This window comes from Tachyglossus aculeatus, chromosome 5, assembly GCF_015852505.1.
Source record: "Tachyglossus aculeatus isolate mTacAcu1 chromosome 5, mTacAcu1.pri, whole genome shotgun sequence".
NCBI classification, from domain to species: domain Eukaryota; kingdom Metazoa; phylum Chordata; class Mammalia; order Monotremata; family Tachyglossidae; genus Tachyglossus; species Tachyglossus aculeatus.
In genome coordinates, this window is record NC_052070.1 from 22,451,109 (window position 1) to 22,473,039 (window position 21,931).

The following is a 21,931-nucleotide window of genomic DNA, read 5'->3' on the forward strand; positions in this document are numbered from 1 at the left end:
CCCAAGTCCTCTCCCAGGCCCACCTTCTTTCCACTAGGCCATGCTGCTGCTTAGTTGAGTTGTGTTTTTAATCCACGAAGAGCTTATTGTACTTTCCCAAGCGCTTAGTACAGTGCTGTGCACACAGTAAGTGCTCAATAAATACGATTGAATGAATGGAATTTTTATCTTAAATTGACCCTGAAACTTAAATTTAATTCAATTTTATTTTTAGTTTATGTTTCGCTGTGATGGAAAATTTCCGAGGTATAGCCGATGAGTCGTTTCCAAGCTTCTTGGCGAATTCTCTTGCCAGTGAAAACAGTGGGATTTTGGAAAATGTCACTATTTCCTCCAATCTTGGCTTGCCAGTTGCTGCTTCAACAGTTGCTAGAAATCCAGCTAGCTGTGAGAACAGGTAAACTTTTATTTTTACAGATTATATTTGCTCACCAGTGAAACATTTTGGTATTTGAAAATGTCGCTGCTCATTTTATCCCTTGTGCAAGAATAATCTGGGAACTTTTAAAATGGTTCGGAAGACTCTTTATCTTGAGTGTCTAACTACCACCTCGCTGGGGCAGCTTAGGTACCTTTTCCTCTTTTCTATACTCCAATCCTCCCAACATTATTGGCTTAATTCAGGAGCCAACAGGGTTTAAACTCAGGACCTCGGGTTTATGGAGACCGTGGCCTACCTCAAAATCATGCTTCTTGACTTTGTGAAAGATGCTGCAGCTAAGATGGTGGTCCTCCTAAAGTGGCCACCTCAAAGCAGCCCATGGCACAGTGCCTGCCTCTTAAAGGGGACACTGTGCTGTAAATAGCAGGAAATAGAATCCGCATGCCTTCAGAAATTCCATTAAAATCCTCCTTGCCCTCCACTCCACCAATGCCCCCCTTCTCAGCCCAACTCATAGGTAAGGGGAAGTAGTGATTAACACAGACAGGTGCCAAGCACCGTGCCCACCAACTCCTTAGCTCTTCATCTCAAATCAGGAGGGCCCTCAGATCTGCTGAAGCACATTTCCTGCCATGCCTCTCCTTCCTGCTCCCTCTGTAACTTGTGCTTCCAAAACCAAAGACACTTGGAGAGTGAGGAGATGGAGGAGGTGTGGTGGGGATAGACCATAGGCCTGAGAGTCAGGAGGTAATGGATTCTAAATCTGACTCCACCACACAATAATAATAATACTATTATTATGGTATTTGTTAAGCACTTACTATGTTCCAGGCAGTGTACATAAATAAATGCCATTATTATTACTGTTCGGTCCTTGAGGTCTCTAGACTGTAAGCTCTTTATGGGCAGGGAATGTGTATACCAAGTCTGTTATTGTTCTCCCCCAAGTGCTTAGTAAAGTGCTTAGCCCATAGTAAACTCTCAATAAATACGAGTGATTCCCACAGATAAAAGGCAGCCTAATGATAGCAATAATAATAATCGTAGCTTTTTTAAGCACTTTGTGCCGAGCGTTGGGGTAGATAAAAGATAATCGGATTGGACATAGTCCCTGTCCCAAATGGGGTTCACAGTCCAAGGGGGAGGGAGAACCAGTACTTCATCCCCATTTTATAGGTGAGGAAACTGAGGCAAAGAGCAGTAAAGTGGCTTGCTCAAGGTCGCAGAACAGGCAAGTTTGGGAGCCAGGTGTGGAACCCCAACGGTTTCCTTGACCCTGGTTCTCCTGTCTGCACACAAAATGCAGGGTCTGAAGAACAAGGGTGGAGGTGACTTTTGTGGGTGTCTGTGTATGTAGTGTGCTCATTGTGCTTCTATCCCACTGTGCTCTGGGGTGTCAGTGACTAGGGAATGGGAGGACTCCTTTGTTGTCCTGAAGGTGCCTAATAATAACAGCTGTGGTATTTGTTAAGCACTTACTGTGTGCCAGGCTCTGCATTAAGGGCTGGGGTAGTTACAAGAAAATCCGGTTGGACACAGTCCCTGTCCCATACAGGGCTCACAATCCTAATCCCCCATTTTACAGTTGAGGTAACTGAGGCAGGGAGAAATGAAGTGACTTGTCCAAGGTCACGTAGCAGACAAATGGCAGAGCCAAGATTAGAATCCAGGTCCTCCTGACTCCCAAGCCGGTGCTTTATCCACTAGACCATGGTGCCGCTTGTCTCCGTTTTTCGGGAGAGCAAGCCGTTGGGCGAAGCCCGGAGAGGGAGGAGGGGCCCGCAAGTCCTGCCTGAGCCGGCTTCTGAGGCTGCCCTCAGTTCACTTCCATCTCTGCTGCTATGCCGATGGGTGGTACTGTAATGGCTTCATCTGCAGTGAGCATCACGTGAGAGAAGGGGCTGAGCATTCACGCCCTCTGAACAATGCTCTGCACACAGTTCTCTCTTAATAAATGCGATTGAATGGCTGCCTCCCAAAAGTCCTGCCGACTAACCCCCAAGTCGTATTCCTCTCAGCTGTCGGATCCCAGGCTACTGTTCTTTCCGAGTACCGCCTTCACGGTGAATTAGATTCCTAGGAGCAGGAAGATAATACGATCGATTGATTGATTTGAGCCATGAGAGCAACATTTATTTTACAGTAATTAGCTCATTGTGAGCAGAGAACGTGTCTACCAATTATTCTGTATTTTACTCTTCTAAGCGCTTAGTATAGTGTTCTGCACACAGTAAGTGCTCAGTAAACACCACTGATGTTTTGAATTAAATTTTTTATGGTATTTGTCAAGCGTTTACTCCGTGTCAAGCAGTGTTCTAAGTGGTGGGGTTTGTAGAAGTTTATTCCTCTAGACTACTAGGTCGTTAGTACAGAGTTCTGCAGCATGGCTCAGTGGAAAGAGCACGGGCTTTGGAGTTAGAGGTCATGGGTTCGAATCCCGGCTCTACCACATGTCTGCTGAGTGACCTTGGGCAAGTCACTTAACTTCTCTGAGCCTCAGTTACCTCATCTGTAAAAATGGGGATTAAGACTGCGAGCCCCACGTGGGACAACTTGATCACACTGTATCTCCCCCAGCACTTAGAACAGTGCTTTGCACATAGTAAGCGCTTAACAAATGCCATCATTATTATTATTATTATTCTGCACACAGCACGTGCTCAAATATTATTGATTGTTAATCAGGAGGGACACAGTCCCTGTGTCTCGTGGGGCTCATAGTCTAAGTAGGGGGGAGAACAGCTATTGACTCCGCACTTCGTAGTTCAGGAAAAGTTGGCACGGAGAAGTTAAGTGACTTGCCCAAGGTCACGCAGCAAGCGACAGAGCTGGGATTAGAACCCGTGCCCTCTGGCTCTCAGGCCTGTGGTTTATCTACTAGGCCATGCTGCATTCTCTATTAGTATATGGCAAATGGTATATAAGTAAATGGTGCCCTCTTTGTACCAAATGCATGGCTATTATATCTTCCTAAAGGCCTAATTACCACCAAGGGACTTGACAGAATCCAGTTCATTCCGTAATAATAATAATAATAATAATAATAATGGCATTTATTAAGTGCTTACTATGTGCAAAGCACTGTTCTCAGCGCTGGGGAGGTTACAGGGTGATCAGGTTGTCCCATGGGAGGCTCACAGTCTTAATCCCCATTTTACAGATGAGATAACTGAGGCCCAGAGAAGTTGACTTGCCCAAAGCCACACAGCTGGCAATTGGCGGAGCCAGGATTTGAGCCCATGACCTCTGACTCAAAAGCCCGTGCTCTTTCCATTGAGCCACACAGTAACTTCCCATATCTTCAACTCCTTTAGAGTTTCGTACAGTGTCTTGCCCACAGGCTGGGTTCTGATGATATCCAGTTTCTTCCATAATTTGGAAGGGCCACTAAGACTCTGGGAAAGGTGGCTATTTTGATCATGCCAATTTCAAAAATCACTGGACAACAAATTAGTCATCCAAGTGGTTGTCTGAGAACAATGTAGGGTTAATATAGCCCCAATTCACTCTGATGCAGCAGCTATTAATACCAGTAATGAAGGCTGTCTTCTCACCGGAGAGAATAGAAATCAGATTTTGCAGATTTTAGATTTTAGATCAGATTTTATCAATCCTGTATTTTTATTACTTTGAAATTCATTCATTCAATCGTATTATTGAGCACTTACTGTGTGCAGAGCACTGTACTAAGCCCTTGGGAAGTACCAGTTGGCAACATATACAGACGGTCCCTACCCAACTACGGGCTCACAGTCTAGAAGGGGGAGACAGACAACAAAACAAAATATGCAGACAGGTATCAAAACTGTCAGAATAAATAGAAATATGTCCACTTACATGCCATTGTACCATTCCTTAGTTTAATCAAAACAAACATTCTTCTGTAGGTATTCTGATGTTCAGGCATCTTACCTAGAAGGCAGATATTCAGTTATGTCTCGATCGTCTCATAGTAGTCAGCCTGGCCCAGAACCAGAAGGAAGGTTGGCTAGCTACCAGCATGATGGGTAAGTAATGTCTCCTTTTCATTCTTTTGGAAAAATGGGAATAACTTTTATAATGATCATTTCACAACTTTCTATGGAGATTGCCCCAGCTCTGTATTTGAAGTTAGTGTTTTCGAAAATATTTACAACGTGTCACAGACTTGCTGAGGGTTACTTAAAGCTATTTTTATTTGACCAATTTTTACCATTCTTTTGATTAAAATCACATTCCGTTCTTCACAGTCCCTTCTGCCTGGGCCACAGTTGTTTGAGTAGTGTCACAAGGCCAAAGTCAAATGATCTTAACGGGAAGGCAGTTATGTGATTTTCTGAATTAGTGGCTAAAATGTGTTGTCAACTATGTGAACCGATTGCTTTTTATAGGCTTACAGGTAACTATCTCTCTCTGTAGGCTTTGGGGTTACCACCTTTTGCTCTAGGAATATTATGAAGGTTAAACTCTTAGCCTCGACAATTCAGTGTGAATCTTTATTGTAAAATTCCAGGCTGACTTGATTTTTTTTTTTTAAATATGAAAATCAGGTTAGCAATTTAAACATTGGTTTCGTGGCCTAAGATGAAAGCTGAAATAAAATGTTGTAGCAGCTGTTTAAATGCCTGCATCTCTGAAACAGTTCCAGGCTGCAACATGAGCTTTGGATCTCTTTAAAGTTCAGTTTCTCTGTAGAGTTACAGTGATTCAGTATTTAGATAAAACAATGTAACTTTCTAATCTCATTCATTCATTCGTCTGTCTTCTGACCAGAGAGAATGGGAATCAGGTTTTGCAGTGGCTTTTATCAATCCTGTATTTTTATTACTTTGAAATTCATTCAATCGTATTTGAGTGCGTACTGCGTGCAGAGCACTGTTCTAAGCTCTTGGGAAGTACAAATCGGCAACATATAGAGATGGTCCCTACCCAACAACGGGCTCATCAGCTAAGTGGAAGGTGTAGAGGACGATTGTTATTTCAGTTAAACTCTGCTTAAAGCATATGTGGGCACCTTAGTGATACTTTTAATGGCATTTTCTCCACGTTTGTACTCAATCTGTCTTCATTTTGTAGAGTTGACCTTTAAAATGGAACCACACCGGATAGTACAAACTGGAAAATCTGCATTATAGTATGCATGCACTACAGAACAAAATTATCCGTCCTCTTTTGTCTTTTGAGTATTTGCATTATTTTCCCTGAGCCTTTGACAAAAAATACTCATTTAAATGAAACCTCGTAAAATCTTTCCTTTTGATTTCATTTCAGTGAATCTCCCAGTAGATCTTTTAAGGATCAGATTTAGCTGGATTTTCTTCCCATGAGTATGACTCTTGCCTGTGAGGCTGGGTTGTTTAGTTTTAGTTTAGTTGAGAAACAGATATATCTTACTGTTCTCTCAAAGCTTAGTACTTCACCCAGGGTATCGTTTATATACGTAATGTTCTTTATATTGATTGGGGTATAAAGTTCAAAACAGTCTGTATTTGACCCCAAGACAATGCTTCTCTCTCGTTTTTTTCCTTTACCTGTTTGCCACAGTGTTTTAATCAAGGAGAGATTTATCTACTATTTAAGGCATCTTTCTTGACAAAGTTCATTTTTCTCATGCATAAGCTTATTGTGGGCAGGGAAAGTGTCTGTTTATTGTTATATTGTACTCTCCCAAGCACCTAGTACAGTGCTCTGCACACATTAAGCGCCTCAAGTATGATTGACTGACTAGTGGAAAGTGCTTGGGATGAGGAGTCAGGAGACCTGGATTCTAATCCCTGCTCCACCATTTACCTTCTTCTCCCCCTTCTCTCCCTCCCCATCCCCCCCGCCTTACCTCCTTCCCCTCTCCACAGCACCTGTATATATGTTTGTACATATTTATTATGCCATTTATTTATTTTACTTGTACATATTTATTCTATTTATTTTGTGAATATGTTTTGTTTTGTTGTCTGTCTCCCCCGTCTAGATTGTGAGCCCGCTGTTGGGTAGGGACCGTCTCTCTATGTTGCCAACGTGTACTTCCCAAGCACTTAGTACAGTGCTCTGCACACAGTAAGCACTCAATAAATACGATTAATGAATGAATGAATGAATTTATCTGCAGTGTGAATATGGGCAAGTCACTTAAACTCTGAACCTGAATTCCCTCATCTGTAAAAGCGGGATAAAACTCCTGTTTTCCCTCCTTCGTAGACTGTGAATTCCAAGTGAAGCAGTGTGGCCTAGTGGATAGAACACAGGCCTGGGAGTTAAAAGGACTTGGGTTCTAATCCCAGCTCTGCCAATTGTCTGCTGTGACCTTGGGCAAGTCATTTAACTTCTCTGTGCCTCTGTTACCACATCTGTAAAATGGGGATTAAGACTGTTAGCCCCATGTGGAACATGGACTGTAACCAACCTGATTATCTCCTATTTACTCTAGTGCTTAGTACAGTGCCTGGCACATAGTAAGCACTTAATAAATACCATTTAAAAAAAAAAGTAGCAAGGGAACTGTGTCCAGTCAGATTACCTTATCACCATCATCAATCGTATTTATTGAGCGCTTACTGTGTGCAGAGCACTGTACTAAGCGCTTGGGAAGTACAAATTGGCAACATATAGAGACAGTCCCTACCTAACAGTGGGCTCACAGTCTATCTCAGTTCTTAGCACAGTGCATGGCATATAGTAAACGTATTACTATTATTATTATCGTCATCATCATTATGATTAATTAAAATAATTTACTGACCAAATGTAGCCAAACATTAAATACCCACTATATGCAATTTTTTTTAAAATTCAAAGTTACTTTAAATGGTTTCTAAACGACTGTATGAAGGACACAGGTACTTATCAACTAGGACCACTAAAAGTGGCATTTAATTCCTGGTGATGCATATACTTAGTAATAATAATAGTTTTTAACTTGGGTTTTTCCGTAGCGAAAATGACAAGTGTACAGGGACTCACCATATGTCAGAGGTCCTCAGGAAGGAATTAACCTTAGAACAGTCACCTTCACAGCGTGAGACTGGAGATGGAGAACAAAACAACACTGACACAAATATGAAGTTCGTCAGTCAAGGTAATATATTTTATTGTTTTAGCTAAATCCTGTGAAAGGATCAAGCTTGGAAACTCCTGCATGGAGAAGTTTTTTTGTTTTTCTGTTGTCTCTTTCTACCCAAGGTAGCCTTTTGGTATGATGAAGTCAAAACTTTTCCTGGATATTGTACATATCCGTATTGTGATTGTTGACTTATTGAAAGTAAGGACACTAATTTAGTTGTGTTTTGTACTGAGTTATTTTCCCTTAATATTTTTGTAAACAGGTCTGTCTACTGATGCGTATTTACTACCGCAAATGACGAATAAAGAGAGCAAGGTAAATAATTCCACAGTGACTATCCCAGTAGTACCATCTCTTCACTCTTTGCTTGGGGCCAAACTTGAGGTGGCTTGAGGGAGTAGGGAACAGTGGAAAAGAAAGAGGGGAAGGGAAGGGTGAAGAAGAGTGTGTCTCATTTCTGTTGTACTCTCCCAAGTGCCTAGAATATTCAGTCAGTCGTATTTATGGAGCACTTACTCTATGCAGAGCACTGTCTTGAGTGTTTGGGAGAATACGATGTAACAGACACATTCCCTGCCCACAGTAGTGCTCTGTACACCCAAGGGCTCAATGAGTGAAACTTTCTCCCTGTTTTTGTCACCATCTCGCCGTCGTCTTCTAACACCCGCTAATATCACTGAGCAGTAGGCCTGGCCAGAGGCTACTGTCACTACTGCTGCTTGCCCACCTGCTGCTGTCGTTCATAGACCGCGGTGGGGCTGAGAATAGGGTTGCTCAGCCAGTGCCTCTGACCCAGCTGGCCCATCTTTGGCATCGCGGGTGCTTCCTGTAGACAACAGCGTGTGGGCAGTTGTGGCACCAGATAGGAATGGGTTGTTCTCAGGAGCCAGGAGGCCATACAAAGAAATGCCATAACTGTGACCCCATGAATCAGTTAGTTCACTGGATCCAGCAGGAAACTGAAATCGCCTATATCCTGGCCTCGTAGTCCGAGGACCCCCAGAATATCATCATGGGGAAGTGGATAGAGCACGGGCCTGGGAATTAGTAGATCATGGGTTCTAATCCCAGCTCCACCACTTGTCTGCTGTGTGATCTCGGGCAAGTCACTTCACTTCTCTGGGCCTCAGTTACCCCCATCTGTGAAATGGGGATTGAGACTGTGAGCCCCACGTGGGAGAAGGGACAGTGTCCAACCCGATTTGCTTGTATCCACCCCAGCGCTAGTAAGCGCTAAGCAAATACTATTATTGTTGTTATTATTGTAATTAGCACAGGTTCCAGAGCTGGGCCGGGGCCTGCGGGTCTGCCAGAAGAGGGAAGCTGGAACCTATGGTTTCATCTGCAGCTCCTTTCTAACTTCAGCGGGCAGGACAGGCTACATATGGCTGCTCACCCCATCCAAAAAGCTGTGAGGATGAAGCTAATGGCTTGGCTCTTGTAGTGCCAAATACATACTGGTGATTCCCCACTTTGCTCCCTTTCATTTAGTCATTCATTCAGTCTTATTTATTGAGCTCTGACTGTGTGCAGAGCAGTATGCTAAGCACTTGGGAAAGTACAGTACAACAGTAAACAGTGTCATTCCCTGCCCACAAGCTCACAGTCTAGAGTGGCGGGGGGGGGACAGACATCAGTACAAATAAATAAAATGACAGATAAGTACATAAGTGCTTTGGGGCTGGGAGGGGGGAAGAGCAAAGGGATAAATAAAATTACAGATATAGACATAAATGCCTTGGGGTTGGGAGAGAGGAAGAGCAAGGGGAGCAAGTCAGAAGGGGGTGGGAGAAGACGAAAAGTGGGGCTTAGTCTGGGAAGGCCTCTTAAAGGAGATGTGCCCTCCATAAAGCTTCGAAGCGGGGGAGACTGATTGTCTGTCAGATGAGAGGAGGGAGGGTGTTCCGGGACAGAGGCAGGATGTGAAGTCAGTAGCTGTGTGATACCACTGAACTGATTGACTTATTGGGCAGCAGTTATGGTGTATGTTTTAATATTCTGGGGATTGGTGGGGAATTTCTTAGTCATTTCCCTCCTCCTCCTTATCGTCTTCCTCCTCCTCCTTCAAGGACATAGGGCTCCAAGTAGAAGATGACTGTCTACCCATCTATGAGGGACTCCAAGAAATGACACGCTGCATTGGCTAGCTGATTACACATTCATTCATTCAATCATATTTATTGAGCGCTTACTGTGTGCAGAGCACTGTACTAAGCGCTTGGGAAGTGCAAGTTGGCATCACATAGAGACGGTCCCTACCCAGCAGCGGGCTCACAGTCTAGAAGGGGGAGACAGACAACAAAACAAAACATATTAACAAAGTAAAATAAATAGAATAAATATGTACAAATAAAATAAATACATAGAGATAAATACGTACAAACATATACAGTAGATTAGAATATTCCTTAGGAAAGATTGTAGCACTTGTATTGGAAGCAAAACAATAATTTGATCTGAGCTCAAGTGATCCGGAGAGTAGCACTCTAACTTTAGCTGTGTGTTTGAAGATCTTTTAAATTCTTTGTAGGTTGTTACACCTGAGCCTGGAAAAAAGTTGCCTGAAGATGACTCTTTAAATATAAGCCTTAGCAGTTTTTTAGAAAATGAGAAATTGCTGTCTCTTACAAGCTTAGAAGACTCTACCGGTAAAGTATAAATTTTTTTTCCTGTTGTAGTACCCTTATAGGAATCCTCTAGAAATTTAGCAGCTTCAGAGTTATAACTTGTGGAGGAACGAGGGCAGGATTTTTCTTGTAAAAGCATTTAACTTAGCCCATTTCCTCTATTTGAAGTTATCCGTTGAAAATCTTTTCTATCACTGATTGTAATAGACACATTTAAGTTTTTTCCTTCTCACATCTGGAATACCGGGTACCTTTCTGATTGCAATATCTTGGGAAGAAAAAGGTGCAGAGAAAAGTAACCAAATGACTATGATGATGGGATGTGGAAGCTATGAGCATTTAGCCAAAGGATTAATTCTTAAGTCTGGAAAAATGCAGGCTGAAAGGGGGCATGATTGAATTTGATAGAATCATTAAGTCAACAGGATAAGGGGTGGTAGGTTTAAAACAAACAAGGCATTACTTCAGGCGGTAGAAGGCAGCTTGTGGAATCCATTACTATAGAAGGCTGAAATTACTAGTTCATTCAGTTGTATTTATTCAGTGATTACTGTGTGGAGAACACTGTACTAATAGCTAACACTGACTAAGAGTATGTCACCAATAAACAGACACACTCCTTGTCCACAACAAGCTTACAATCTAGAGGTGGAGACGGGCAATATAAATAAATTACAGATATGTACATAAGTGCTGTGGGGCTGGGCGAGGGATGAATAAAGGGAGCAGTCAGAGCTATGCAGAAGGGAGTGGGAGAAGAGGAAAGGGGGGCTTAGGGAAGGCTTCATGGAGGAGATGTGCCTTCAGTAAGGATTTGAAGGCAGGGAGAGTGATTGTCAGATTTGAGGGGGGAGGGTGTGGGTGAGGGGTCGGCGGTGAGATAGATGAAATCGAGGTACAGTGAGAAAGCATCAGAGGAGTGAAGTGTGCAGGCTCACTTGTAGTAGGAGAGTAGCGAGGTGAGGTAGAAGGGGGTAAGGTGATTGAGTGCTTTAAAGGCAATGATGAGTTTTTGTTTGCAGAGGTGGACAGGCAACCACTGGAGCTTCTTGAGGAGTGGGGATACATGTCGTGAACGTTTTTGTAGAAAAATGGTCTGGGCAGCAGAGCGAAGTATGGATTGGAGTAGGGAGAGACAGGAGGCTGAGAGGTCAGCAAGGAGGCTGGTGCAGTAATCACGGCAGGAGAGGATAAGTGATTCTAGTAACGTGGTAGCATTCATTCATTCATTCATTTATTTGTAGTTATTGAGTGCTTACTGTGGGCAGAGCACTGTACTAAGTACTTGGGAAGTACAAGTTGGCAACATATAGAGATGGTCCCTATCCAACAGTGGGCTCACAGTCTAGAAGGGGGAGACAGACGACAAAACAAAACATATTAACAAAATAAAATAAATAGAATAGATATGTACAAATAAAATGAATAGAATAATAAATACGTACAAACATATATACATATACAAGTGCTGTGGGGAGGGGAAGGAGGTAAGGCGGGGGAGGGGGAAGAGGGGGAGAGGAAGGAGGGGGCTCGGTCTGGGAAGGCCTCCTGGAGGAGGTAAGCTCTCAGTAGGGCCTTGAAGGGAGGAAGAGAGCTAGCTTGACGGATGTGCAGAGGGAGGACATTCTAGGCCAGGGGGATGACGTGGGCCGGGGGTTGACGGCGAGACAGGTGAGAACGAGGCACGGTGAGGAGATTAGCGGTGGCGGAGGGTGCGGGCTGGGCTGTAGAAGGAGAGAAGGGAGGTGACGTAGGAGGGGGCGAGGTGATGGACAGCCTTGAAGCCCAGGGTGAGGAGTTTTTGCCTGATACGTAGGTTGATTGGTAGCCACTGGAGATTGGTAACATGTCCAGAGCGTTTCTGGACAAAGACGATCCGGGCAGCGGCGTGAAGTATGGATTGAAGTGGGAAGAGACAGGAGGATGGGAGATCGGAGAGGAGGCTGATACAGTAATCCAGACGGGATAGGATGAGAGCTTGAACCAGCAGGGTAGCGGTTTGGATGTAGAGGAACGGGCGGATCTTGGCAATGTTGTGGAGGTGAGACTGGCAGGTTTTGGTGACGGCTTGGATGTGAGGGGTGAACGAGAGAGCAGAGTCGAGGATGACACCAATGTTGCGGGCTTGTGAGACGGGAAGGATGGTAGTGCCGTCAACAGTGATGGGAAAGTCAGGGAGAGGGCGGGGTTTGGGAGGGAAGACAAGGAGTTCAGTCTCGGACATGTTGAGTTTTAAGTGGCGGGTAGACATCCAGATGGAGATGTCCTGAAGGCAGGAGGACATGCGAGCCTGGAGGGAGGGAGAGAGAGCAGGGGCAGAGATGTAGATTTGGGTGTCATCAGCGTAGAGATGGTAGTTGAAGCCGTGGGAGCGAATGAGGTCACCAAGGGAGTGAGTGTAGATGGAGAACAGAAGGGGACCAAGAACTGAACCTTGAGGAACCCCTACAGTAAGGGGATGGGAGGGGGAGGGGGAGCCCGCAAAAGAGACTGAGAATGAACGACCAGAGAGATAAGAGGAGAACCAGAAGAGGACGGAGTCTGTGAAGCCAAGGTTGGATAGTGTGTTGAGGAGAAGGGGGTGGTCCACAGTGTCGATGGCAGCTGAGAGGTCGAGGAGGATTAGGATAGAGTAGGAGCCATTGGATTTGGCAAGCAGGAGGTCATTGGTGACCTTTGAGAGGGCAGTTTCTGTGGAATGTAAGGGACGGAAGCCAGACTGGAGGGGGTCGAGGAAAGAGTTGTTGTTGAGGAATTCTAGGCAGCGTGTGTAGACAACTCGTTCAAGGAGTTTGGAAAGGAATGGTAGGAGGGAGATAGGGCGATAACTAGAAGGTGAGGTGGGGTCGAGAGAGAGTTTTTTTATAATGGGAGAGATGTTGGCATGTTTGAAGGCAGAGGGGAAGGAACCAGTGGAGAGTGAGCGGTTAAGGATGGAAGTTAAGGAGGGGAGAAGGGACGGGGAGAGAGATTTCATAAGATGAGAGGGAATGGGATCAGAAGCACAGGTGGCCGGAGTAGCACTTGAGAGGAGGGAGAAGATCTCCTCTGGTGATACTGCTGGGAAGGGTGGGAGAGTAGCGGAGAGCGTTGAGAGCCGGGGGTTTGGAGAAGGTGGGGGAGTGACTTTGGGGAGCTCAGACCTGTTGGATTTAATTTTATTAATGAAGTAGGAGGCCAGATCGTTGGGGGTGAGGGAAGGAGGAGGGGGAGGAACCGGGGGCCTGAGAAGGGAGTCGAATGTATGGAGGAGCTGATGGGGATGGTGGGCATGGGTGTCAGTAAGGGAGGAGAAATAGTTTTGTCTGGCAGAGGAGAGGGCTGTTAAGGCAGGAAAGGATAGACTTGAAGTGAATGAGGTTGGCTTGGTGTTTAGACTTTTGCCAGCGGCGTTCAGCAGCTCGAGCATAAGAGCGAAGGAGGTGGACAGTGGCAGTGATCCAGGGCTGTGAGTTAGTGGTACGAGAGCGGCAAAGGGAAAGGGGAGCGAGCGAGTCTGAGTAGAAAGGATAGAATTGAGAGCAGTAACAGTTTGGATGGAGAGGAAAGGTTGGATTTTAGGAATGTTATGAAGGTGGAACCAGCAGGATTTAGTGATGGATTGAATATGTGGCTTCAATGAGAGAGAGGAGTCAAGGATAACACCAAGGTTATGGGCTTGTGAGACAGGAAGGATGGTGGTGTGGTCTGCATGTGAGGGGAAGGTAAGGGTTTGGGAGCGATGATAAAGAGTTCTGTTTTGGATCTGTTAAGTTTGAGGTGACAGGAGGACATCCAAGTAGAGATGCCTTGAAGGCAGGAGGAGATGCGAAACTGCAGAGAGGAAGGGAGATCAGGGCTGGAGGTGTAGATTTGGGTGTCATCTGCATAGAGTAGTTGAAGCCTTGGGAGTAAATGATTTCTCCAAGGGAGTGGGCATGGACGGAGAATAGAAGGGGACAAGAACTGAACCTTGAGGGACACCCCCCACCCTCACAGTTTGTCGGGGGTGGGGGTGGGGAGCAGAGTAGGAACCTGTGAAGGAGACTGAGAATGAGCTGCCAGAGAGATAAGAGGATAACCTGGAGAGGACAGTGTCAGGGAAGCAGAGGTTGGATAATATTTCCAGAAGAAAACATTGTCGAAGGCAGCAGAGAGGTAGAGGATTAGGATGGAGTAGAGGCCATTGGCTTCTGCAAGAAGAAGATCATTGGTGACCTTTGAGAGGGCGGTTTCTGTGGACTGAAGGGGGTGGAAACCACATTGGAGGGGTTCACACAGAGAATTGGAGGAAAGGAATATGACATATCGGGTTTAGACAACTCGCTCAAGGAGTTTGGAGAGGAATGGTAGGAGGGAGATGGGGCAATAACAGGAGGGGGCTGTGGGGTCAAGGGAGGGTTTATTTAGGATGGGGTGATATGGGCATGTTTGAGTGCAGAGGGGAAGAAGCTGTTGGAGAGTGAGCAGTTGAAGATGGCTGCTAGGGAGGGAAGAAAGAGTAAGTGTTTTGATAAGGTGAAAAGGATTGGAGTCACATGCGCAGGTAGAGAAAGGTAGATTTTTGAGAGAAGGCAGGGCATCTCTTGAGATACTTCTGGGAAAGATAGGAGAGTTGGAGAGGGCAGGATGATGGAGGAACAGGGGAGATTTTAGGGAGGTCACACTTGATAGTGTTAATTTTCTCAATAAAGTAGGTGGCCAGGTCATCAGGGGCAAAGGCTGGCAGAAGTTGGGGGACAGGGGCCTGAGGAGGGAGTTAACTGTCTGGAACAGTGGCGAGGGTGATTGGCAAGGGTGTCAATAACGGGGGGAGAATTAATTTTGCCGGACAGTTTAAGCACCCAAACATAAACTTGAAATGGATGAAGTCAGCCTGATATTTAGATTTCTGCCAGCAACACTCTGCGGCTCGTACATAAGAGCAAAGGAGGAGGGCTGTGCAGGTGATCCAGGGCTTTGGGTTAGTGGTATGAGATTGATGCTGGGTTAGGGGAGCGAGTGTGTTGAGCTCAGTAGAGGGGGTGTTGAAAAATCTCACTTTGGTCATCAAGGGAAGGAAGTTTGGGTATGGAGGCTAAGCGGGTCATGATGAGTTGAGAAGAAAATTGGATGAGGTCTCTCATCTCTTGGGGGGAACGGGGCAGATTTACAGGGAGAAGGTTTGTGGGAGAGAAGACAAGTGAGGAGGTTGTTGTCAGATAGGGGGATTACAGAGTAGGTGAGCGTAGAGAGTGTAGTGGCTAGAGATGATGAGACTGAATGTGTGTCCAGGTTGGTGAGTGGGTGAGGTGAAGTGGAGCAGGAGATCAGTGAGGTGCCTGGCACATAACAAGCACTTAACAAATGCAATGATTACTATTATTGTTATTGAGGAGTGATAGATAACAGGTAGTGGGAACGGGCATCAGGAACATCTGTTTGGATAGTGAAGTCCTCAAGGATCAAAGTAGGCATGGAGAAGGAGAGGTGGAATGTGAGAAGGGGATCAAAATGGTTCAAGAATTTGGAGATGGTACTTGGAAGGCAGTAGATGACGACTGGTACTGGAATCTGGAGGGGTGGTAAAGGCAGGTGATATGGGCTTTGAAGGAAGGGAAAGAAAGGGGAGGGGGAGGTGCAGTGATGTGAAAGCGGCATTGGGATGCGTAAAGGAAGCCAACACCTCCTCCTTTCCCAGTGAGTCTGGGGAGTGGGAGAAGTTGAGGCCCCCTTCTCCGGAGAGAGTAGCAGGGGAGACCACGTATTCTGGGGTGAGCCAGGTTTCGGTGGTGGCGAGGAGGAGGAGTGATTGGGTCAGGAACGGGTCAAGGATGAAGGGAAGCTTCCCCATGATGGAGCGGGGGTTCCACAGGCTGCACTTGGTTGAGGCGGAAAGGGGGTTCTGGGGGAGGGAATGGCATGGGGGGGGGGGAGGAGTTGGATGGGAGTGGGTTGATGGGGCCTGGCATATGGGGAGGGGGATGAGGGGTGACACTGGGACAGGATTACAGAAATGGGGCAGGGAGGAAGGGAGGGGGTGGCGCAAAGGGTAAGGAGGTGGCGGGTGGCGGAGGTGAGGACTGGGATGGGCCGACTGGAGGAGAAGCTTCGGCAGCACATACGCTAAAATTGGAACGATACGGAGAAGATCAGCATGGCCCCTGCACAAGGGTGACATGTAAATTCGTGAAGCATTCCATATTTTTCTCTGCCGCTCACCTCCTCACTGTGCCTCGTTCTCGCCTGTCCCACCGTCGACCCCCGGCCCATGTCCTCCCCATGGCCTGGAATGCCCTCCCTCCACACATCCACCAAGCTAGCTCTCTTCCTCCCTTCAAAGCCCTACTGAGAGCTCACCACCCCCAGGAGGCCTTCCCAGACTCAGCCCCCTCCTTCCTCTCCCCCTCCCCATCCTCCCCGCCCTACCTCCTTCCCTTCCCCACAGCACCTGTACATATGTTTGTACAGATTTACTACTCTTATTTTTTTAAATTGTACATATTTACTATTCTATTTATTTTATTTTGTTAATATATTTTGTTTTGTTGTCTGTCTCCCCCTTCTAGACTGTGAGCTCGTTGTTGGGTAGGGACCGTCTCTATATGTTGCCAACTTGTACTTCCCAAGCGCTTAGTACACTGCTCTGCACACAGTAAGCGCTCAATAAATACAATTGAATGAATGAATGAGAAGAACTGAAGGGGCATGGAGGGGCTGGCGATGTTTTAGCCTGGTATTTGAGGTAAAAGACAGCAATAACTACTTAATCCGGTGACCCTGAGGAGATGGTTGAATCACCTTTGAGTTCTTGAGAGTGAAGAGGCCAGTGATTAGGAGAACCTTGAGGAGGTGATTGAATTGTCCTTGGGGCCTTGAGAGTGAAGAGGCCATGATTACGAGTTGAATATGTAGCTGAAAGAAAATTCTCTAATTCAGGCGGAGAAAAACTTTAATTTAGTCAGTTCTTTTAAAACGCTTTAAATAAAATGATCTTTGGTTCTAGCAACGTCTGGTATGAGCTTCTAAAGTCCTTTTTTTAATTCAATAGATGAAGATATTGATGATGAAGAGTTTTATGATGATCATTTGGAAGCTTATTTTGAACAACTGGCACTCCCAGGAATGCTAAGAGAAGACTTCGAAGCCCAGGAACTTCCAGAATCAAATTCAGCTTTTAATTTATCTGAAAACAGTAAAACTCTGGTAGGTCTGAATCCCATCTGATTGTCTGCAGGAAACTGATTGAAAGAGTATTGAAAAACATTAATAATAGTAATAATAATAATGCTGGTATTTAAGTGCTCACTGTGTGCCAAGCACTGTTCAAAGTGCTGGGGTAGATAGAAGGTAATCAGGTTGTCCCACAGAGGGCTCACAGTCTGAATCCCCATTTTACAGATGAGGTAACTGAGGCACAGAGAAGTTAAGTGACTTGCCCAAAGTCACACAGCTGACAAGTGGTGGAGGCAGGATTAGAACCCACGACCTCTGACTCCCAAGCTTGGGCTCTTGCCACTAAGTCACGCTGCTTCTCCAGGGGCATATTACTGGCTTCTTCAGAGTTGCTGATGATGCTGAAGAGAATTACTCTGGGACATCACTTGCCTACTCCTAGATGACTTTTTTTTTTTAAAAAAAAGCTCCTTTATTGCCTTGCAGATTAGAAACAGCTCCTGTTGTACAGTTCAGTTCTCAGTAACTTCAGCAGGAATTCAAACTGCCCAAAGACTAGATAATACATTCACCATTCAGATCTTCAAATCCAGAGAAGCCATCAAGTTATCTTACCAAAGGGGTATACTTTTTTAAAGTAAGGTACAAGGCGTGCATTTTATTTAACTGGGTAACTGCAATTTTGTAATGAAATAGTGCCTGTGGGCCCAATGAGCATTTTTGAATGCATGCATTTAGTCTGTGGATTTGACAGGAAAATGATTTTGGGGATTTGAATAGAAGGGACCAAACGAGATCCAAGTGAAAGGTAGTAATTACGTGTTTAAGCGAGCTTTTTTTCGCCCAGCCTGTTCTCTCAGATACTTCCATCGTATCGTAATGTAAAATTTCATCCACATCTAATTTGAACAGTTTCCTGGAAGAAAATGTAAGAGATTCTTTTTGAGTGGGGCACCTTTTGGGTACAAAAAGGGGGAAAAAACCTTACGCTTAAGATTTGAGTTAGTCTTCGAAGGATGTTACCATTTATCAATAAATGCTCAATAAATAAAACGCTCAATAAATAAATAAGCGCTCAATGAATATGATTGATTGATTAATTGATTTATCAGCATGATAAATTGTATTACACAGCTGCTAGTGGTTTAGAAGAATTTCTGAGTGACTCATTTTCATGAGGTTCTCCCAGCACTGGATTTTGTGACTGCCATTGGGGAAAAGGATTCCTAGCATGAATTCAGGGAAGCCGACAGTCAGAATTTAAGAGAAGCACTCTTGTTAGAAGGACGTTTAGTTTTCAGAATAAAAGTAATTTCAGAACACCAATTCTTTGTCTCTTGAGACTATTGAAAGTGCAATATTCTACTCATTAAGACTAGTGGTAGGCATTGAAGTTGAGGGCGTTTATCGGTTTTGTAGTAACCTTCATATAGTTGATTGGTAGCTTTAAATATGAAAAGGTACCAGGTATTTGCAAGATTTGGAATGAGTTGTAAATATTTTGAATTGAGCTGAGTTCTCCCCATTTTGCATGAAGTATCATTGGCAGGCTTAGTTGGGAGTCCTTTTACATTTATTTTGGTATTTAAGTGCTTACTGTGTGCCAGGCACTCTATTAAGAGTTGGGGTAAATATAAGCAAATTGGGCTGGACACAGTCCTTGTCCTATGTGGGTGGGGCTGACAGTCTCAATCCCCATTTTAGAGCTGAGGTAACTGAGGCACTGAGAAGTGAAGTGATTTGCCCAAGGCCACACAGCAGACAAGTGTTTGAGTCAGAATTAGAACCCATAACCTTCTGACTCTCTATCCACTAGGCCATGCTGGTTTTTTGTGTTGTACAGGGAAGGCCTCTCCTGGAACAATGGGGCACGACCCCCAAACCTAAGCATTGCCAGAGCCATTTTGCTCTTTTTGGGGTGTGTCCCAGGCAGAAAGTAGTGGGATTTGAGAGCAGCTTCTGCTCCAGTTTTTGCATTTCGGGCCTTCCTTAATGGTGGTCTTGAGCTAACCTTTTTAAAGGATGATTATTTTTTATTTTTAATATTTTTTGGTTCCCCCACCGTTTAGAAAGGGGTTTTTCTTGCACAACTTCAGTGATTGTGAATCTCTGGGCCGGTGACTCTGGGCTAGTTTTAGTTTTTAACCCGGACAGTGTGTTACTGCACATTCCTGAGCGAGGTCCAAGTGGGAGAATTGAAGCTGTAAATGAATAAATGAATAGCTGTAATTTGAATCAAGTCAAATTTTCTCCTCAGGGTATTACAAGGTGGTGTTTCATCCCACCCTCGTGTGTCTTAGAAGCTTGAAACAGGTATTTTAGAACGTGATTTCGACTCTATATAACAAAGGCACTGATGCTGTTCTCAACAGGTAGGTGAGAGGACTGGACAGGATTGTAGAGCTGAAGTAGGTGACAGCTCTGTTGAGCCACCTTCGGGAGTGCAGATCGTACATTCTGAAGGAGGCCTCCAACAGACAATAGAGAATCAAATCATCCATCTACCTGTGCCTGGTAAGCGTACGTAAAGTTCCGTACTATGCTTGTAATCTTCTGATGTTTGTGTTCATTTAAAAAGTATAATTTGTTTAAAGTTGAGGTCAATTAACTTCAAGTTATTATTTTGCTAAAGCACGTTGTCACACATTTTTCTTTTGTAATACTGCTAAAAAGGGAGAACAAATAAATCCCCATTTACAGATGTCTACCATTGCACATGGTCATCTTTTCTTGATTCATGCCCACCAACCACTACCGTAAAACCAGCTCTTAGCATTATAAGCTGAGTAAACTGGAGTATTGGCAATAAAAGAAAATTGTGGCTTTGGTTAGCAGCAGCTGGAAAGGAGATTATTCTATGTGGTTTCTAGGTAAGGATGCTTGGCCACTATTTGTTTAGAGTTAGCACGTATTTCTCTCATTTTTAAAAATGGTATTTAAGAGCTTACAGTGTGCAATGCACTGTATTAAGTGCTGGGGATAGGTGCAAGCTAATCAGGTGGGATATAGTCCATATCCCACATGGGACTCACCGTCTTAATCCCCATTTTACAGATGAGGTAACTGAGATGGAGAAGTGAAATGACTTGCCTAAGGTCACACTGCAGACAGGGGGAGGAGCCAGAATTAGAACCCAGGTCCCTCTGACTCCCAGAGCCATTCTATAACCACTACCTTAAAGTAGATTACAGAGGAGAAATAGAGTATAAAGCTATGTACCTAAGTGCTGAGGGGCTGCAGTGTATATCAAAGTCCTTAAGAAGTACTTAGCAAGCACAGCGTGGCCTAGTGAAAGGAGTATGCGCTTGGGAGTCAGAGGACCTGGGTCCTCTACCTGGCTCAGCCACTTGTCTCCTGTGTGACCTTGGACAAGTCACTTAACGTTCCTGTGCCTCAGTTACCTGATCCTTAAAGTGGGGATTAAATCCCCCTCCCTCCGATTTAGACTGTGAGCCCTATGTGGAACAGGGACTGTGCCCAACCTGATTAGAGCAGTGCTTGACACAAAGTGCTTAACAAATACCATTTTTTAAAAAGTGGATAGGTGATGCAGGTGGGAGGGCGAGTAGGGGAAAGTAGGGCTTAATCAGGGAAGGTCTCTTGGAGGAAATGTGATTTTAGGAGGGGGGAGCGGCGAATTCTCAGATATGAAGGTGGGGTGGGGAGAGAGTTCCAGGCCAGAGGGAGGATGCAGGCAAGGGTCCACAGCGAGGTAAATAAAGATTGAGATACTGAGAGTAGGGTAATGTTGGAGGAATGATGTGTGTGGATTAGGTTGTAGTAGATGGAGCTACAGATGTAGGGGAGAGTACGTAACTCAACTAGTAGTAGTTAGTGGTAGAAGACGTTTTCCTTCCCTGTTGCTTCTCCCATGCGCTTAGTACCCCTCCACCTGTGCAACACACGTCGATATTCATTCAATCGTATTTATTGAGTGCTTACTGTGTGCAGAGCACTGTTACTAAGTGCTTGGGAAGCACAAATCAGCAACATATAGAGATGGTCCCTACCCAGCAACGGGCTCACAGTCTAGAATGGGGAGACAGACAAAGCAAAACATGTAGACAGGTGTCAAAATCGTCAGAACAAATAGAATTATAGCTAGATGCACATCATTAACAAAATAACAAATTAACAAAATAAATAGAATAGTAAATATGTACAAGTAAAATAGAGTAATGAATCTGTACAAACATATACAAGTGCTGTGGGGAGGGGATGGAGTGGAGGAGGAGAGGAAAAAGGGGGCTCTGTCTGGGAAGGCCTCCTGGAGGAGATGAGCTGTCAGTAGGGCTTTGAAGGAAGGAAGAGAGCTAGTTCGGATGTGTGGAGGGAGGGCATTCCAGGCCGAGGGAAGGACGTGGGCCGGGGATCGACGGCGGGACAGGCGAGAACGAGGCACAGTGAGGAGGTTAGCGGCAAAGGAGCGGAGCGTGCGGGCTGGGCTGGAGAAGGAGAGAAGGGAGGTGCTGTAGGAGGGGACAAGGTGATGGACAGCCTTGAAGCCGAGAATGAGGAGTTTTTGCTTGATTTGTAGGTTGGCAGGCAGCTACTGGAGATTTTTGAGGAGGGGAGTGACATGCCCAGAGCGCTTCTTTACAAAGATAATCCGAGCAGCAGAGTGAAGTATAGAATGAAGTGGGGAGAGACAGGAGGATGGGAGATCAGAGAGGAGACTGATGCAGTAATCCAGTCGGGATAGGATGAGAGATTGAATCAGCAATGTATCGGTTTGGATGGAGAGGAAGGGGT

At 45.0% G+C, this 21,931-nt stretch overlaps 1 protein-coding gene and 1 non-coding gene across 2 annotated transcripts in view; both read left to right on the plus strand.

Annotated features, from left to right (window-relative positions):
* The first annotated feature begins 230 nt into the window (after positions 1–230).
* Positions 231–21,931, plus strand: part of CEP192 (centrosomal protein 192) — a 94,333-nt gene continuing 72,632 nt past the window's right edge. The window contains 7 exon segments of the mRNA XM_038746216.1: positions 231–397; positions 4,270–4,389; positions 7,291–7,433; positions 7,681–7,733; positions 9,949–10,066; positions 17,055–17,209; positions 19,552–19,693. Coding sequence (XP_038602144.1) covers positions 231–397; positions 4,270–4,389; positions 7,291–7,433; positions 7,681–7,733; positions 9,949–10,066; positions 17,055–17,209; positions 19,552–19,693 — 898 coding nt within the window.
* Positions 16,110–16,212, plus strand: LOC119929225. The gene has a single exon (XR_005451359.1). It is a non-coding gene; the product is annotated as a U6 spliceosomal RNA (small nuclear RNA).